General features: G+C 33.9%; 1 protein-coding gene across 1 annotated transcript; it reads right to left on the bottom strand.

The window, feature by feature from the left end:
- Positions 1-3,617: 3,617 nt before the first annotated feature.
- LOC146133726 (serine/threonine-protein kinase DCLK2-like) lies at positions 3,618-20,393 on the bottom strand. The gene is made up of 16 exons (XM_083397553.1): positions 20,253-20,393; positions 19,888-19,984; positions 18,599-18,800; positions 18,187-18,311; positions 17,386-17,535; positions 16,301-16,423; positions 15,932-16,028; positions 13,504-13,679; positions 12,586-12,774; positions 9,775-9,894; positions 8,614-8,760; positions 7,936-8,069; positions 6,969-7,224; positions 6,222-6,362; positions 4,865-4,920; positions 3,618-3,698 (listed from the first exon to the last, which is right to left on the bottom strand). Exons 1-15 carry the CDS (start codon positions 20,312-20,314, stop codon positions 4,903-4,905), a joined length of 2,037 nt encoding a protein of 678 aa, XP_083253679.1. The 5' UTR covers positions 20,315-20,393; the 3' UTR covers positions 3,618-3,698; positions 4,865-4,902.
- Between the last annotated feature and the right edge of the window lie 469 nt (positions 20,394-20,862).

Below are 20,862 nucleotides of genomic sequence, written 5' to 3'. Positions count from 1 at the left end.
CTTTACTTAACCAGGTTTTAATAACATCAATAATAAAATGCTAAAGTTATGGAAGAACACTTGTTTTTAATCAACATAACATTTTCATAAGTTCAGTTCAATCAACAAAATGGTTTTAATCAGTGGTAACTAACATAGAAGCCCTAATTGGTAATAATGAATAAAATACTTTAATTAGTTTAAGTTTATCCACAATATAAAGGATGTTAATAAAAATACAAATAGTTAAAATATACATTAAAAGTTAAATAAAACAGCAGCAGTACACATATTAGCTCACGGTGTTACATTGATTAGCACATCAGTCGAAATATATTTAAAACTAAACAGGTACTACAAAATGCCACAAAAATTGTCACCTAAAACTCATATAAGTAAACCAAAAAGATTCGAAATATGCCAGTCTATGTATTCGACCTCGCACAATTACCGGCGAAACAACGTACACACCTTTTTGTAAGTTAGAGCCGTTTATAACAACTGCAAGAAAAATAAGAAAGGGGTGTATAAAATGTTACAAATGCCGCAAGGATGTAATTGTTTTAATACGAATTAAAAATTACCACGATAAAAATCTCGAAACTTTAGATCTCTTCATAAGATCGATAAAATATTCGCCAAATCCGACACCAATCGTTGTACAATCCGCCAAAGCAAATGGTAACATAGAAACAACATCAACGTTTGGGTCAAAGGTCACCAAAGCAGGGCGTTTCCAGAATTATTCTAAATTGGGCATTTTCGTATTAAACATTTATTAGTTGAAACATTTTACATTAGTAGGAAAAAAATTACAAAAATCTGTAAAATATGCTGTTATTCGCATAAATACCTTGGCTATCGCGACGACAAGGAATAAAAACTTTGTAATTTTAAATACTGCTTCAGAGTTCAATGTATACAATTAACCGACTCGGTCAACTCCTGATAACAGGCTTTCGTCTGCCCTTTACAATTTCGAGCTATGCGCTGGACTGAATAAGATAATTTACAAATCCATTAAGTGAATACATATTTTCATTATAAGCGGCGGTTGGTAATCCCTTCGCATAAACTCATGGATAAGCGTGTTTTAAAAGGATTTGGCAAAAACCTATTCACTAAACAAGTATTCGCAAAGTAAAATTCTTAAACGTCTTATAATCAACCGTAGTACCGGTAAATAACCGTACCAACAGCATTAATTTACTAAGTCATTCGTTTGATGTTCAAAATCTGTTAGTTTAAATATCATAGACAACCGTTGTTCAACTTACATTGGTCACTTTGGCAAACAAATATTATTTAAAAACACCATTTGTATAAGGCCTTCTATTTTAACGACTCCATACAGAGAACATCAAATTATTTGCAAACTAATAAAACGATGTGTTCCAACACTTTAATTTACCTACACTAAAAACTAAACCACAGAAAAATAGGTTGCATTTTAATAGGATATATATCGGTGACTAAAGCAATTTAAAACGTAGGCCTATATAGAGCGAACCGGAATGGGTATACCACGGACAGCTTCCTGGCTTCCCACAGCTGAACAATACGACATTAAGTACTGTATGGTAAAATCAAGAGCGCACCAAATACGTTAGCGAATGTGTTTTTCAAGCCTTGCCTTAATTAGTTGCACAAATGACCCATTTCGCTTGTATTCCCGCTGGCCCGGTGTTCTATTACAAAGTCTAATGTTTCAAAAACACTTCCAAAGTGTCAAATTACAGCTGTGAATATAATTATACGGGCTAGCTGAACCGAAACGGTTGATGTAAATACAATTAGCCTTTCTATTAAACAGGTAAACCATCAGTATGGTTTGATTAGACACAATATACCTCAACTGCAATGGTTAACCTTACCACAAAACACGACGCAATTTTGACACTAGACAACGAATTATATTTGTTAACCAACGAAACCATGCATTCAGCCGAAAGAATGAAGATGATGAAATTCACCAAGTGTAGCCATTTGGTACAACGCAATTAGAAGCAGGCCCTAAATTCTAGGTTTATGTAATTGAGCGAAACGACGGTACGCAAATGGGTCCACCGTTCATGAATAAGGCTAGTTGTTAGGCAATTAACACAAGCAGTTAGAAACAAGATATTTAGTGAAAATATTTGCAATATGAATTTTTTTGTTTGCAGTTCTATTTTAAACATCAGTATCAGATTTTACCTGTCGATTGCGTAACTTAAACACAATATACGCTTGTTTTTCTAGCGTACAGCATCATGACCAACATGCATAAATGTTAACTTTGGGGCGAAAAATTGTACCAAGCAGAAAATTCTACGCAGGGGTCAAGGATTTGGCAAACAAACAACTAAAAAAGTAGGTTAAAAAATGAATTTGTTAGATGTAACTTATATAGTTAAGGTGCGCCAGAAAAAAAAAACTTCCTCAAAAATGCAAGAAGTGTTGTAAGAAGTAAACAAGCATAATAATTATAACGTTTTAGCCGTTGGCGGTAAATAACGCAAAAGGAATAAGCGACATAATACTGCTAAGACTCTTCACAGTTACAACGAAAAAAGCGGAAGTTACACGGGAGAAAAACACGCAAAAATAGGTTACATGAAATCCGAGGTACATTCAATGCGGAAAGGAAATTGCTTTTTAAATGGGTCCAGGCCTTAAATAAATGAACAATATAACGATAAACCGCTTTTGCCTATAAAACCCGTTTAAACTTTTAGAGAATTGACAGTCGAACCCAAGCTAAATTTGATAAATGAAGGATAACTTATTTCGTTGAACTTACAAGATATGGTAACTTCGACAATATGGCTGTTTTTATATTTTAATAAAAAAACAAATAGTTAGTTTATAATATTAGGCGTTGTGCACTTAATAGATTAACATATGACAAATCTTTTAGTTATACAACGAACGTAACACTGGAGCTAAGCAGCATTAGTAAATAAACTAAAAAACAGACTTACTACACCTAAAGCTAACTAAACCAAGAAGGCGTTACATAAAATAAATACATCAGCAAAACGAAGAAAAAATGTGTTTTGTTCTGTTACTTAAAGTAATAAAATAAAAATGTTTGCGAAAGCAACCAAATGTGCAGTACCTTTCGGGCCTAAGATAGTTCAGGCATTTAATCTATGTGTCGGAAAATAAAAGTTATGTTTAATGCAATGAAAATTTATCTTTTAAACACATTTTTGGACAGAAAATCTGTAAAACACTGGATATTAAAGTGTGTCATGTTTGCTCTTGTTGTTGGTTAGCTGATACATAAAAATTAAGTTATCGGTATTTTAAAATAATAATTAGTAATTAAAACAGTTCAAAAAAACAGGAAACATGTTTTTCTCGACTGCAATCCTTTAAATTCGACAAATTTTTGTGAATTACTAGTTTGTAACGTTTTCTTTACAGTTAACTTTATCAGATTTTAAACAGATATTTGTACTTTAATACAAAATATAAAAAAAATCCTGTTTTTTAATACTTTTAGCCAAGCCTTTTTTCAAGCAGGCCTAACATACTCGTTTTTAGTAAACATAAAGTTACAAAGCCTAGATTTAAAAATCGTCATCATTTTCCTCCTCCTCCTCCTCCTCTTCCTGTGTGACGTCATCGTCTCCCTCTTTCTCTTTTTGCTCTTGCTCCTCTTTGCCAGCGAAGGATTCCGGCTCAGGCTGCATGGAGGCTAAAAGTTGCTCGTTCCGGTCCAATGACGTCAGCTGTTTGTGGATAAAACGTCAAAGGTGTAGGTCGTTAGAATCGAATTTATTTTTTTGACTTTATTTTTATCAGAAAATATACACGGGACCCAAATTAACTGGTGATCTAAATTAGCAAAAAAATAATTTTAAAATAAATAAAAAATTAGCAAACAAAAAAATGGCCTAGAAATAAAAAAAAACATGCGAAAATAATTTAAATTAAATTAACAAGAAAAATTTACCCAGCGAAAAAAAGTAAACATCATATATTACACAGAGGTGCAAAATTACCCAAATATCTAAATTACTAGAAAAAACACTAAAAAAATACAAACTAGCAAAAAAATAAATAAATTGGCTTTGCAATAAATTAAATCAGCAAAAAAAATAATAAGCAACAAAAAAAACTAACCCATAAATAATCTATCAAATAAAATATTTACTTGAAAGTAAAAACAAATTAACTGATTAATACAAAAATATTTGGCCAATAAAAATTTAATAACAAAAAAACATAAAAAAGTTCCATTTTAAATAAAAATAAAAAGTATAACAAGTTAAAATAAGAAATTAAAAAAAATCCAACGGTATTAAAAGCCAACGGTTCGATCCAACTTATAGCATTTCGCAAGCAAAAAAACATCAACGGCTTCTAAAAGCTGATAAAAGCAGAATACAAATAGCACATGAATGAAACATATAGAACTACAGCATGCTAGACATAGATGCACAGGCTTTAGACTGGAACTACTGCAAATTCAAAGCGTTAAACAAAAAGTGCATTTACTCGCACAAAATTGTATTAACGAAAGAATAATAACGATAATTTGACTTTACTGCTTTTCTTTTACGGTAGAATGAAAAAGAATTTCTAAATCGCGGTATTTTAATTGAATGGTTGAAAAAACAGAAACTAAAAACAAGAAATAAATTTCTGTTAACGACATAACCAATTTATGATTTGGAAACTTTTCAACTTTACTTTTTTTTCAGTTGAACTTTTAGTTGCGGATTTTTTAGTAAGATTAAAAAAAATTGTTTAAAACAGCCGATGTATTATAAAAATAGTGCTACTTCTTTCAATCTGTTATTGAAAAACTCGTTTTGCACAAAAATACAGCCATTTGTATATAATGCATCGTCTCTTAGCATTATATTTACTTGGAAACTAGGCCTAGGAGTACCTTATTGGCGAGGGAAAGCCCCCGTTTTGCTGATGACGTCACCTGGAAGAGTAATCCTGAAACGAAAGCAAGTCACTAGATGGAGCTAGACTATAGAGCTGCTAGAAACGTCAAATTTGTTAAATATGTTGATAAGCGTTAACTCCGGCAAAAGCTGCTTTTTAGCAAGGTTAAAAGAAGTAGCTATAATGACGTCACGAGTTATGATATCACGTGAAAAGTGCGTAAGCGATGACGAGACAGTCAAAATCACTAATATTCCTATTTTTTTAATTATTAGAAAAATAATCTTTTTAAGCCTTAATGCAAACAACAAACTTGATTTTGCCAGAGGTTTTTAATTATTGTCATAAGCATTCGTTAGTAATAATTTTTTAATTATTATCTTGGTTAAATAGGGTTTGTTGTTTGGATTAAGACTTTAAAAGATTCTTTTTGTTCCAGCCCTTTAAACGGAAGCGAAAAATCAATTTCTTATCAAGCATCATTAATTGCTATTGAGTTTAAAGTATATAATTTAGGCCACGGTGTGCATTTTTGCAATTTTTTAGAAATTATATTTTAGAATTTTTTAGTAAACAGTTAGTTAACCATTGAGAGTAACTAAGCATCGAAACGTTTCAGAAATTTCGTTTTATGCACATTTCGATTCAAGAAGGCAATTTAAAAAATAATAATCATGTCTTTGGAGCATAATGGTTGGAGGTTGTAGTAAGACGTAATAAGAAAATATCAAAGCCCATACAGTAGTGTAGCATTTTGAACGTTTCGAATAACTCTTTATTCATTTTCTATGTTGAAAATCAATAAAGACTTATTTTAAACGTTCAAGATGATACCTACTTCTGTATGGGCTTTGATATTCTAATAATCATGTCATTTATTGTTTTTTTTTTGCCCTGAAAGAGTAAAACCAGGGAGACTTTAAAATGAGATCCATTGACGACATATGTCAGTAAATATGCAGTTGTTACCAGGCATAGTATATATTGAAAAAAGTTCTTCTGGTACTTGCTTGTCCGACGCTTAGGCTACCTACGCAGTGTGTTAGTAACCGAAACGTCGGTTAAACAAATAAGTGCCGGCAGAACTTATTTTCAATATTTTTGCCCCTGAAAGAGTGTTGGATTAAATGCGAAATATCGGCCATCCCCACTCACAAAAGCGGGGTCCAATATTTAATGTCATACAATTTAAAACGAAAGCCTTTACGAACAACTACAGCATGCAATAACAATACTAAAGTATATATAAGCCCATTGACCACCTAACATCGACCACATTGAAATATCTACCGGCGTACGTCACAACAACGTCACAGAACGACGGTATGACGTCACAAACGACTGCTACGTACCGCGAGAATGCGCGCGCCGGCGTTGACGCGCTTGCGTCGATTTCGGGTCGGGCTTGGCGGACCACGTGACCAGCTCGGCATGGTTGAGCAGAGCTTGTTGGACACGCATCGCTTCATGTCACGGTCGAGTGCGGCATCCGACTGAAAAGGGAATATTGGTTAAGTACTTCATAAACTGTTGCCACCAGGAATTATAATATTAATGAAAAACAGCTCCTCTGGTAATTGTAATTGTTAACGATTTGGTTAAGGAGGAGTATTTTTTTTAGTTTTAGCGCCTTCTTTTCTACTTTTTTTTGCGTTATTTTTTCTCTGCTTTTTGCTTTTACGTAAGTAATTTTTCTCTGTTATGCATGTTTTAAAAAAGTTAGCTCTAAATAAACATTAGAGCAATAATTTATTTCGTATTTCATCGCTCTTAGTCCAGTTTACATTGTATTTTATAGGTTGTTTGACCAAGTTCACCGCTTTTTGTTTTTCGATAGTTTTAAGTTGGCAAAAAAATCCTTCTTTAATCAATGGCGCTGCGTAGTAGACCATTTAGCATGTGGTATCTGATACAATCCAAAATTATCGGACATTCCGCAAAATATAAGAATACAGTATAAAAAAGTCCCTAAAATACAGAAAAAACAGGTAACTTAAAACAAACGTAATACAAATTTGACGTTAATTTAAAAGTAATTAAAAGAACTAAACAACGCCAAGGCCCACAAACAAAAAAGACGAAAAGACTCCTCCACTTACCGCCACCCATGGATGTTGGAGCATGTCCTGCGCGCTCATCCGCATCTTAACGTTCACGCACAGCGCTCCTCGGATGAAATCCCGCGCAGAGTCGGAGATGTGATCCCAATGTTCCGGAGGAAACTGGAGATCTCCAGCCAGGATGGAGTCGAAGAGCTCCTCCTGTGATCCGCTCTCGGATCGAAATGGAGGAAAACCACAGAGGAGGATGTATGCGATCACTCCGGATGCCCAAACGTCAACCTTTACTCCATATCTGGATAGAAGGAATTACACTGATTGACATGATGTGTATATTACACTTTTCGACCAACGACTACGGCTTACGTATAATTAGTACACCGAAAGCCATTGCAGACTCACCGAATCTGTCGATCTATGATGCAAGCAGGGCAGTCTAGAAAAACAACTAGCCTGCAGTGAGGTTCGAACTCACGACCTCCGGTCAAGCCGGGACCGTTGCTCTACCAACTGAGTTATGCAGGCTCAGAGAGGAGCGAGTCGAGAAACAACCATACGCCAATGCTTGCTCAATCTGTTAGTGCAAGCAACTTCATATTGAAGAGGATTCACAGTACCATATCATTTATTCAATAAAACATGCACAGTTGCACACATATGTGTGTTAACATCTGGAGTCTAGCCCTTCTGAAGCTGCTTTATGACCAACGATTACGGCTTACGTGTGTACATTGCGATATAAAGTAGTGTTCACAGACTGGTTTAACGTCACAAACGTGGAAAAGAAAAAAAAAACATGGAAAGAAAGGAATTTTTTTTTTGTCTTCTTTTATTTATAACCCTGCCCGGAGAAATCAAAAAGTTTCTGACAGTTGGAATTCATGGTCAATAAATTATTTTAGTGCAAATAAACATTCTGTCTACTTTTTTTGATAAAATATATTCGGGTCCCATGCCGTCATTGCCGACTCATTATTATTACCCCATTACAGCATTACATTATTACCCGGTCTGTGCGATGATCTCAGGCGCCACATAAGTAGGAGTTCCACAAACAGTGTAGAGTGGACCAGTGACCGTGGTGGCGAGCCCGAAGTCGGCGAGCTTAAGAGCCTTACTGCTGTCGTTGTACTCGCAAACCTGCAGCACAAGAAAAAGAAATAAAGCAGAGTCAACTTTAAATAACGCTGACTTAAGGCGAGAAAATGGGTTTTCGTGAAAGTTTCGGCGAACACTGATCACTTTTTTCAAGCTTTTTGTTTTATTATTTTCCGTAAAATTTTCAAATTATTTTATTTAATATTTGTTAGTGGATTAATTAAAAAGCGTAGAGTTTTGTGGAACCGAAGCCCTATTGTAAAATCTCAAAAGTGGACATTTAATTTCAAATTTACTGTTTAGTTTTGATTGACAAAACAATAAGAATGGGATCGGAAAAAAATTAGAATGCTTCCACTAATGGCTGTAAGAAGTGAATGCCTGATCCGTTAATGAATTTAAGTAAGCCAAAAATATATGGCAAATTTACTAAGTAAAATAAAAACGTTATTTCGTTTAAATTGCATTGTTACAAACATTGGGTATCGGGCACTGGCTTCGATCCGATAATTTCGGACAATCCAAAAAGTCCATGCACATTACTATAGCCGTTTTTTTCCAGGACCTTAACACATCGGCGACTCACCAGCAGATTCTCAGGCTTGATGTCCCTGTGTACGACCCTTAGTTTGTGCAGATGGGCGAGAGCACTTGCCAGGTTGTGAATCATTCCACTCGCATCACGCTCAGTGTAACGAGAAGCCGATGAAATTGCGTCGAAAAGATCACCGCCCTTGGATGGAAAGAATAACGAGGTTTTAAAGACCGCAGGCAGATTATTATTAAGTGTATTTTTAGAGTATATTATACTTGATTTACAGCATAAAATATCACTTTCAATAAAATATACATAGATTTTAATTAAGATGCATACACATAAGTGCACAACGATTGTGATCTATAGCTTTTCTGAAGTCTCTTTTTGACCAACGATAACAGCAGCTTACGTATCAATACTACACCGGAAGCCTTTGACAAAATAACTGAATTGTCAGTTAATTTTAAATTTTCTTCACTTTGATGATTACTTATTAGTTTTGGTGGTAAATTTTAATGCTTATCGCATGGAATCAACTAAAATTATCCAATTTTGATGTCTAACTTACATTTTAATTTAAAACCATAATAATAAAATAAATACAATGACCGGGCCTGTACTTTACTCTTTGAGTGAAAACCGCGTGACCAGTAGTAATTTATAGCAAGAAAGTTGATAAATTAATCGCCTGAAATCATCAGTGAATTAAAATTGCAGGTCTCACGCTAACAAGTTACATACATTCTTGCATTTTGTACAGTTAACAGGTAAAACCAGCATTTACAGTAATCTGTGATTTATTTTTTGGTGTGAATTGCTTCTTTGGGAGTTTACGGCCATTAGCAATTTTTGCAAGGAAATCATCACTAAAATAAAATAGTTAGTACACCGAAGGCAATCGCACACCCACCGAATCTGTCGATCGATTAATGAAAGCAAGCCAGGCTAGAAAAGCAACAAGCCTGCAGTGAGGTTCGAACTCACGACCTCCGGACATACAGGGACCGTCGCTTTACAAACTAAGCTACACATGCTCATAGGTGTGTATCTTTTACTGTGATTTGGTAAGTCTGCAATGGCCTTCGGTGTACTAATGATACGTAAGCCGTAATCGTTGGCCAAAAAGCAGCTTCAGACGGGCTAGATCACAGTTAAAGAACACAAAAAGTGTGTGTATCTTTCAGTGAATTCAATCTGTAGTCGTCTTACGTTTACAAGTTCCATGACAAGGAATATCTCGTTCTTTGTGTCGAACTCCTGCAAAAGTTGAACCACGTTGGGATGCTTCACTCGACGCAATATCGACACCTCGCTCATTATCATGTGCTCCTGGACGAATGAAAAAACATTGCGTCATCGTGACGTCATACAAGAAAAAAAACTAGTATTTAGGTGGCCGCGAAAGAAGATTGAAAAACACTGCTTTAACCGCTTGTGATGACCAGTCTTAATTAGCACAAAAATTAGTAAATTGTTTTGTTAATTTTTTTAGTTGTGTGTGTACTATTGCACCGCCAAGGCGAAAGAATATTAAAAAGGCCAAAAAAACGCGTTTGTCCTTTAATAAAAGTTTTATGTTAGAAGTTGTAAAATACTGCAGAACGTTTTTTTATAAAAATTAAAGCTTATAGCAGATAGTTGGACCTCTTTTTGCAAAAATATAATTTTAAACATTAGGATTTGTGAATGTATTAGCGCATTAAATAGACCTTGAGAATATTCCGAGACACATGTTGACAAATGTATAAGGCTTGCCGCACTAATTTTAAAATTTCTTTTTTAATTTTAGGAATATGAAATTAAGAAAATTGTTTATATTTAGTATTGCCTCTCAATTAATATGGTTTGCTACGCTTCTGTTGAAAATCACTTTTTAAATCATGGTTCTGACCTGACAAACCTGCATCATTCAAACTCGGTAAACAAAGCGTCATAAACGCTACATCGTAAAACAATGCGCTTCCGCTGTTGCGTCACAATTCAAATCAGCCCTTTGTTTTATGAGAATAACCTATCTACAACAATTAACAAAGCACGTTTCTTTAAAGGGCCTATTTCTCTACACCAGTGGTTCTCAACCTTTTTTCTTTCGTTGCCCATTTACGTTGCAAAAGAATCTGTGGCCCAATAGTTCTATGAAAGAGAAAACTATAAAATAGGTTTAGAACAAAATACAGAAAAACATATTTCAAAACAGATTTATCCTGTAAAATTAATTATAGTGACACAAATAAAACTAAATTTAGCTTTTTTAAATTGGTCTGTGGCCCACCTCAAATGTTATTATGGCCCACCAGTGAGCCATGGCCCACTGGTTGAGAACCGCTGCTCTACACAGAACAAGCTTACATAGTAACTTCTTGCTGCACGGAAAATTGAACTACTAAATTGCGTAGCATGAGATATCCAACTCATATTATCTTCAAACTATGGATTTAACAAATAGTTACATTGCAGTCATTGCTATCATATATTCAGTACGAATCAACTTTTGGTATGCTTTTAAGTGTGAAGCGTCAAATTACGAAACGAAATCGATCGAAAATGATACCAGTAACCCTGACTGCGATTCAACAGTCTTCTATTTCCTATACATACTATATAAAGAATACATTTTAATAGTTTTGACGGGCATGTTTTCGCCATTTAACATTCTACCAAGTTTTATGGTAATATTATCATACTAGTTCAAGTTTAAATTAATCAATGTTCGGATTTAACAATTATGAGCGATGTCTTCGTAACTGCCTCGGAAATTTTCCCAAATTTTCGAGAAATCTTGCTTAGAATTAATCTCAGAGAATTTAGTCATATGACTACAGCGGTCAGCGATCCAATATATTCAAACGGCGACTCATGGGTTGAGAAAAACTGGATTAAAGTAACAATAATTTGGCCACACGAGTTTAGTCAGCTGTCCGGAAATTAAACGCATTTCCTTAATCTACACGTGATACATTAACCACAAGGTTCAAAATTTGTAACGACGTATAAGCTCGCTGTATTGAATTGTTTGTTCAGATTAATGAGCATTATAGTGCAATTAAAAGTCACAAGTTACGGAAAGTTTAAACTGTTAATAAATGTATTATTTATTAGGTAATATTGGATCCCGCTATTAATTACGTTAAGTGGGAAATCGTGAATGGCATTAATGAAGTACTTAACAATTTCCATTTTCAAGATTATCTATTTCGCAGTATACTAATCAGGTTTGATAAGTCAATAATTTAAGGTCAATAACATTACTTGATATTTCCTTTCTTTAATAACTTTACATAATCCGGCGTTAAGAAAGTAATTGGAAAAAACAAACCATGGTGTATAAGTCAGAAATCTTTTAAATGCTGTTTCCAGATTCTTTGTAAGACTTAAATTAAAAAATATAAACAAGGCATTTGGCGCGTGCAGAATTAATTTCACCAATTTTTGCACCGCAAAAAATAGTCAAGAAGTTACAAAGTTTCTAAATCATTATGTACACTTCAAAAACAATCCTATTAAACATGTAAACCAAAGCTTTTCTTTCTTGAAATAATGGCGCAAAAAAATATTTTTTTAACAATAAAAATTTGTGAAGATTTTTTATCTTTTTTTGCTAAAAACCTATGAAGGTTGTGTTCAGGATAACAAACTCATCAAATCTTAACTTCTATATAAGAAATGCGAGACAGTAGCTATACGAAAACCTATAACTGATACTGCTTGTTTGTAATTAATTTCAAGAAAACTTATAAAAAATAAAAAATAAAATTAGGACAGGAATATTTACCATTAAGAATCTTTAAAATTGCGATTTAAATTAAATTAATAGTGGATCATCAAATGTAATTCTAGTTTATATTCTGGTATTCAACAATTCAGTAATTCTAATTCAATCAAATTTGAGAAACCGTAAATGATCTCATATTAATTTTAACTAATCAAAAAAAGAAGAAAAATAGATCTAGCTGTTGTCTTAAAAAAAATTACACTATTTTTCAAAAAAGCTTTCAAAACACAAAAGGAAAAATATTTCACCTTGCCGACGCATTTCGTCTTGTCGATGACCTTGAGCGCGTACTTGACCCCGCTTGACCTCTCGACGCACTCACGCACGACGGCGAAGTTCCCGTCACCGATGACGTCACCGACCTCATAGCGCTCGACCACCTGGCGCGGCCACACGGTGTCGTCAAAGAGCGCGGTTGTGGCCGGGCTGCTGGACGCCTGGGAGGGGAAACACCGCTGGTGAGAATTTTTAATGTTGATGAGATTTTTTTTTTAATTTTTTTTAATTTGCAAAAGAACGTGAAAGAAACTAAATTATGTGGGAAATACACTTGCTATTTAAAGTTTTAGACTGCCGGGAAATCAACATGAAATCATGGAATACGAAAAGTTAACAAGAAACTAACCAGGTAAAACTGGTGGCCGAGAGGTGAATATCGACTTTATTAAATATTTGCCTAGCGATTCCCGATACTTGACATTTAATTCTGATACCGATACCCGATATTTCGGACCTTATCGCGATCCGATCCGATACCAAATGACGACATTTTTATGCTCGAACGAGCAAAATAGACAAAATTACAACGTTTAAGGTTTTTTTTTTCTCAGGTTATAACTTGGTCAAAATTTGCTTACGTTAGAAATTGAATATAACCTACGGTTGTTAACCTACGGTTGTTAACCTACAACGACTTTGACAAGTTTATCTTTTAAGCTCGAAACCGCTGCATTGCGTGGCAAATCACAGCTAAAATTAATAAAAAGCCAATAATACTTCTGTTATTGGATCGGCACCGATACTATCCTAGTATCAAACGAGTATCGATACTACTACTTGTTATCGGGTATCGGCTCCGATCCGATATTATCGAACACACAGAACCCAGTTTAAAGCGAATTATATTAAACTACATGGAAACCCACAAAACAGCAGATTCAACTTACGGCCACAGTTAGTGGTTTCTTGTACAATGGACTCCTCAGTGAGTGCGCCCTCCTGTGGCCGGACTGCTGTTGAGGGCTGCTATCTGCACTGCGGTTCATGCGGGCCGACCCCTTGCGTTCCAGGGTGACCCTAGGGGCCCGGGGTGTCGAAGTGTAGGGGCGGATAAACTTGGCTTCTGTGAAATAGGAAGAAAAAAGGCCAACTTTATTTGTTGTATAAAATAATATAAGGTAAAGCCAGATTATCATTTGAGGCTCATGGTGTGTTGTTTGATTGGCTAACGCCAAAAACTAACAAACTTATGTAAAAGCAATATTATATTTAATAAAAACAAAAGGTCACAGTCAATCGTCTGGCACACATTCAAAAAGTGCTGAAGACTGGATGTCAGCAATGGTAGACCCCTAAGCTTTTTACCATCCGTACCGACGTGTTGGTTTAGCTTCTAAATAAAATCAAGCGCCTCGGCCGTAATTGGTCCTAGCACTTTGGCTGAGCAGATCAGCCAAACAAAAGCACTCCTAGGGCCTATACAAGTATACAAGGCGCCAAATAGCCAAGCAGCAATCGATGCGAAATTTGTCAGATTAAATTTTGCTCGACGCATTAACGATCTATGCAAGGCCTAAAGGAGACATTTTCAGCTGCACAAACACAGCACACCGAGCATTAAAGGAAAGAAGAGGCCAATAGGTTGTCGTGCTTGATAAATTATTCAGCACCTTTGGAAGGCGGATTGCAGAATCGACGATGCGAACGAGCAAATAAAATCGTGCTGCTTCTTCGGTTTCATTTGCGCTCGTTTAACTTTTACAAGTATGAAGACTAAGGTAGACGGAATATCAAAGCTCATATAGAAGTAGGTAACGATTTTAAACGTTGTACATATCTCTTTATTAATTTTCAATAAATTTTTGTTCTTTTGAATATTACTCTATTCATTTTTCAATTTTCATCCTATCTCTCTTAGAATATTCTAAACAATCACAATAAAAAGTTATTCGAAACGTTCAAAATGTTACCTATACCTCTACATTGACCTTGATGTACTTTATACATTTAACTATAAAACCTCCAACCATTACGCTAAACTGACCGTTTCAAAGAGTTTATGTATCATTTTTGAAAGTTATGCAGTTTAATTTCGTTGCATTAAAAATCCCTGTTTTAGGTTAATTTGATGTTGCCAGATTTGCGCAGGGTAAAACTATACGTTTAGTGTATAGCGGCATTTTGAAACGCTTTTCCAAAACGCGTGGACGAATCATTTCCGATCGAATTGTGGTAATGACTATTGGCATTAGGACATTTTAATCCCAACGTTTAAATTGATCTTTCGTCGCGCATAATTGATTAACACAGTTTGATTTGTCCTTTCAATAAACGAAACATATAATATAGACGGCTATTTAACTATTTCTAAGAGCAATGGTTGGTAGAATATATTCTAGGTAAAAAATCAAGATAATAGTAAAAAAGTTTAACATCACATTACCAACATCGTGTTTCCCATTGAGTTTAACAAGATGTTTACAACTGAGTTTAAAACGTTGCGTCTTAGCTAGCACAAAAAACAGTTGGACAAAAAAGTTTTGCAGATTTGAATATAGTAGGATAATCATTGGTGTGTTAAAGGGAAAAAAATACGTTTAACAAAATATAAAAATATATTTCACCCAAACGCGTGCCTAATCCAACTACAATCTCCGCCATAATTATGCACCCTTCAAAATGCCACGTCTGCATAATTTGCGTTGACAAAATCACAACATATGCCTTGAATTCTCCAGGTAATAATACGGCGATAGAGATTTACAGACGTTGGGTGGCATATGGCAGACGGGAGAGAACGCGTCTCGAGGGTATAATGAGACAGAAGGAATAACTGGGAATTGGACCCATCGAATTCCAATGACAGACAAGGGAAAAGTTTTAATTTAAATTATAACTAGGGGACTTTTTAGAGGGTAATTAAAGTCAAATTAAGTGACAGAAACAAAAACTAAAAAATTGGATTTTGAATGGTGAAATGGTGCATAGAATGCCTGCCTTAAAGAAATGTAAATTGTGAAACACAATTGTGAAGTTCTAAAGTTGGGTATGCCGATTATTTGTTAAAATAAATATTCGCATAAAATAAAAGGCATACATGTTTTTTTAGAAACGTACATTAACAAATGTTCATTAAAAAGTTTAACAGCCGCTCAAAATACAATAATCCAATCAAAGAAAATATTTTATCAAAAAAATTGTAAGAGAGTAGTGAAAGGTTTGGAGCACAAAAGTTGGAGGTTGTAGCAAGACATAGTAAGAATATGAAAGCCTAAACAGAAGTTGGCAGCATTTTGAAAGAAAAACCCATGAGTTATTTTCAACTAAAAGTTTAATGTTTCAAAACTATTAAAAAGCCAAGTTATAGCGTCTTACCGTCAGTGTCAATTTCGAAGTCATCGTGGGATAATCGCTCGTGACCGTATGCAATAAAAATATCCTCGTCACCAAAGAAATCTTGCAGACTCAGCACCTAAGTACAAAGAAATTAAAAGTGAACCGGCACTAAAATTTCACGGGTAGGTTAACATAGTATTGTAATATTCTATAGCACAATTTTTAATATTAAAACAAAAAGTTAAATTAGTGAAACAACAAACAATTGCATTATTACTTTTTGTAGTAGTTTTACAATGAACATGAACGTCATTTATTTTTTATTCTTCCACTTAGAAGGTAATTAATATATTTAGTTTAAAATATAGAATATAGAAATTAAAAAAAAATTACTTTTTTACAAAATACCTGTTTTCCCTGCACCGTGTACATTTTGCGAACAGCGCCCGTGTCAAGCTTGATTGCCTTTGTGACGTCATTCATGACTTGCTCCAGCGAGTGAGCGGTCTTTTTATTGAGAAGCATCCGAACCTTAAACGCATAGAACAAATTATTGGCAAATTGCATTTAAAAAACGTTTCTTTCTACCATTGAATAGGGGGAAATTATCATTGTTTACGAAGCAGTGAATTGGTATTAGTTCATAATTTTTGCAGCAGTTAATTACAGCAAACATTTATTCGCCTAATTGTATTTAACAGAAACTATTTTAGATCTGACAAATACCGCATAAATTATTTGTAATTTGTTTTTAGAAATCAACCATTTTATCATCACAAAATAAAAAAAACCCCACCTATTTTAGAAATGCCTATTTGCTTCGTTTGTGACAGTTTAAGTGGCTATTATAATATTAAACAAAAAAATTGGGGTGGACCCTCAATTCCAGAAAAAGAATCTGTGGGCCTTAATTCCTGTAAGAAATAGAACCAAGTATGCTAGTATTCCAGACATTTTTAATACAACATAAGGTGGAATGATGACTCAAAGCATGTCATCACATAGTAAGGAGTGATGACAGAAATGACTCATAACACAGTGCCACAGATTAGTGCACTCGTAGTAGTTTTTACCTAAAGTATTAAACCCAACATTCATACACTTATTTCCTTAACAAAGTTCTTTTGAAAAGCCATTGAACAAATCACGCATTGCAAATCAATTCTTGATTAGAAACAAGATCAATTCCTAAATAATTTATTACTTTTTGGTGTATTTTTTCCTTAATACAAGACAGAAGTGTCCAATAGTTTGATTTTAACACAAAACCCTATATTTTGTATGGTTGAATAGCACTTAATCCTTAGTTTAACTTAAAAAGTACAAGAAAGTGATACACTGAATCCCCAAAACTGTTAATCATAAAATTAAAAGCTAAATTTAGTCTATTTCAAGTAACCCTTTTATTTTAAAATATATTTTTATTCAACATCTTGAATCGACTTTTTTTACAAGAACATTATTTTGGCAGACACATAATTTTTACTACTTACCGCTTTTCTTGGTTTGACCCCACTCCTAACAATGGTGACTAGTTTCGGGTGAATGTAGTCACGTGTGTCTTTTTCGAAATTACTGCGGCAGAGCGTTTCTTGGCTCACACAATTTCTCAAGTCATCGCCAACCCAACTGCCATTGCGTTCCTGAAATGTAAAAACAATTAACATTAATAATAAATTGACATACATGTTTTTAAGGTTTATTAAATGCATGTCAATCTATTTTAAATCACAGGGTGACAACTAATGTATGATGGCGCAGCATAAAATCCATTTGGTGTTAAGTACAACAACATGATATTATAATAAGGTTAATCAAAGATTAAAGTAAGGTTTTGTTTAAAAAAGTAATTGCCAACTATATGAGAGGCATCTACTTTAATTAATGGATTTAATGTAGGTATAATCCATCTGTTGGTGGAAACAACTTGTGACTTAAATCAAAGTAGACAAGGTCTGCTATAAATTGTCGCTTCATAAATTATTAATTCAAGCATCCAGGACACACATAATTGCCTAGTTAACATAAGCACTCGCCAAAACAATTGGCTTGTTCTGAAAAAAACTATTTATAAAACGAATTTTGTACAACTTTAAACACAACAATTGGTAGATATATGAAGTTCTAAAAAATGAAAAAAAATACAAACATTTACACGATTGCAGTAGGTAATAGCTTTAACAAGATTGGTTGTTTATCACGAACTTTAGTTTTGTACAACTTTGAACAACATATGGTAAATATATTAAATTCTACAAAAAACTAAAACATTTAAAAAAAACTTAATGTATTGCCTGCTGTCGAAGTCTCAGGGACATGGAGCTACATGTGCGAACGTTGTGGCACCAGTTAGGGTTTGTGTTCCGAGTGTAGTCAATCTTCTTAAATGTGTCGCTCGAGGCGCAAACATAACTTTCGCCTTTGAAAGAAAAGAAAATCCTTAACAAAATTATTTTTTTTAAATAAAAAAAAATCTGTTTACTAAACGAAAAAAGAATAAAATGCTTAACTTTTTGTAAAAACAATTGTTTAAATCTTAGCAATAAAATCCTTTACAAAATCTTTGCACAAAATTGTTTTAACTTTTATTTATTTTTCAAGTTAGGCTGAATATAATGCAGGCACCTACATATTTTAAAATCAATACGAAATTTTAAAAAAAATATGATAATTTTACAAAACAGAAATAGTAATAAGCTAACATACCTTGTTCCAATTCCATTATAGAGTTTATTTTGCGAGCTCCATCCATAGAAAACACGACCCTGACTCCTTGCGGTAAATTAGCTTTGTCGGCCAGCCTGTGTGTTAAATCGGCCAGGAGTACGTCGAATGTCCTAAACCGTGCCGGTGATATAGCGTACACAAGTCCTTGGTGAAAGCGGTCGCCATTGCGATAAAAACGAACCTGAAAGACAAGATTTACATGCATTCTTACAGTTTTGATGTTAAATAACTCAAAAAATGTGGGCTAAACCTAATGTATTAACTTTAAATTTAAACAAATATACTTTTGCAACCAGGAATATATATACTGAAAATAAGTTCTTTTGGTATTTATTTCTTTATTTCTAAATTTCGGCTACATACCAGGATGCCTTCGTCCGATTAAACTAATAAGTATCAAAAACTTATTTTCAGTATTCATATTTGAACAATACCTCCATCACTAAACATAAGAATAAACCTGAAAAGTTGGAAACCGAAAAAATAACGTTTTAATACTTTTAGCAGAGTTATAAACATTACATAGAAAGCTTTTTTAAACATTCTTAAGTTAACTACTGATATAGATTTACCATGATTTGACTGATGAAAATTGCTGTTATTCAAATCCCTTGCGAGTTAACTACTTACACTGGACACATACTCAGACAAATTGCCGGGACAAACACAACTTTCTACCAACTGTTGCTACAAGTAGGTCAGTAAACATTCTCTAAGCTATGACTTCAGCAAATTAACCTTGAAGTAGCGCGGTTGTACAATACACAGTGTACATACGGCTTTGCTAATTAAGGCTGGGTTACCAAGGGTCAGATTTTTTTATGTAGTAGCACATGTCAGACAATGTTATAGGGAGATTTAAGGGTTCTTGAGTTTTGTGATGGATGGTTTTTTTCAAGAAACAAAGCTTTCTCGAATTTTAAAACACTTAACTCATTTGTACAATTGCTTCTTGTAAAATGAGTGCTACATTACTTGAAGCACTTAACAGAGGGGACAATTCATGTTGACTTATTGTTATGTAAAGTGGTGTACAAGAAAAAGTTTTAGGGTTTTGGGGAGTGTCAGAAGAGTTTAAGTCGTCATTTTTTTTATAGTTTTATTGAAATTTAACACCCTAAGTAATAGAGAGTTGCCACCTAGTTTTACGAAAAAATTAAAAAACATTGAAAAAAAGAGCTCATTTTTATTTTTAACAAAAAATAAGGTTATTAGTACCCCGTCAAGTTACTGTTACCAGTTAAAATTTATAACATACATATAACTACCTTTTTAGCCTTTTTTTCTTCAGACAACCTTTGAAGAGATCTTGTTCGATAGAGGCTGGTATGTGCACTGTGGGCCTGGCTTCTAACAGAACCAGACCTAATCGTAAATAAAAATATTTAAACTTTTTAATATATCTAGCAGGAAATGATTGGAAAATCACATAGTTGCTTTTCCAGAAATAAATATCTACTGTATGAAGTGGTAAAAAACAAAGTTTGGAAGCATTGTTAAGTGTAGCATTATTGTTCCTTAGTAGGGAAAAGATAGGTCATATATTCACATATCTAGTTATGGTTATAAACTGTGCTGTGGAAATTAAATAATTGCTGTTGATATTTTGCGAGGTAAACAATGCGCCACTTACCTTTTTCTCATTTTTCCATCCTCGTCAAAATGATGCGAGGCAGCGGCGGAGGCGTGCAACATAATTCACAGACAAAAAAAAGAAACAAAAGAACTACAAAAGCATTAATCAAAATTTACAACAATTGCTCAAACAACTGCTGCAAGAATTAAATAATGAAATTTATTTTTAATTTACTTTCAGTAAATAGCCAGTTTTATTTAAAGTGATGGTTTGAAACCATTTAAATTTATTGCAATGTTTCTTTGTCAGGACTATTCCATTTAGAAATAACTCTTTGTGCAAAGCGCAAGTTTCTTCAATTAGCTTTCACTGAAAGCCTAAAGATTTTATAAGGATGACTTTAAGTTGCATTGCTTTCAAGTAGTTTATACATCATTTAAAATATCACCTAATTACAATTTTTTTAAAAAAGTAGTAAAGTGGCTTTAGTTTAAACCTATTATAAAATAAAAGCAAAACTGTTTTTTTTAGCATTGTATGTCAAATGTCATTATTTTTTACAAAAAGTTATTGCTTTGTTTGTTTAATTTAAGAGAACAGTAATATCTGCCGGTATTCCACTCCCACTAACATCACTATCAATAAATTTCAGCCAATAATTTCACAA

This window comes from Ascidiella aspersa, chromosome 9, assembly GCF_963924565.1.
Source record: "Ascidiella aspersa chromosome 9, kaAscAspe10.2, whole genome shotgun sequence".
Lineage (NCBI taxonomy): Eukaryota > Metazoa > Chordata > Ascidiacea > Phlebobranchia > Ascidiidae > Ascidiella > Ascidiella aspersa.
Note: the sequence above shows the minus strand (reverse complement) of the source record. Positions and strands in the feature narration are given on the sequence as shown.

Coding starts and splice junctions, on each gene's coding strand:
- LOC146133726 (XM_083397553.1), bottom strand. CDS start 20,314: ATGTTGCACGCCTCCGCCGCTGCCTCGCATCATTTTGACGAGGATGGA. Junction 16,424..17,385: donor GGGTCAAACCAAGAAAAGCG/GTAAGTAGTAAA, acceptor TATGCGTTTAAG/GTTCGGATGCTTCTCAATAA. Junction 7,225..7,935: donor GAGATCATCGCACAGACCGG/GTAATAATGTAA, acceptor CCTTCTATCCAG/ATATGGAGTAAAGGTTGACG.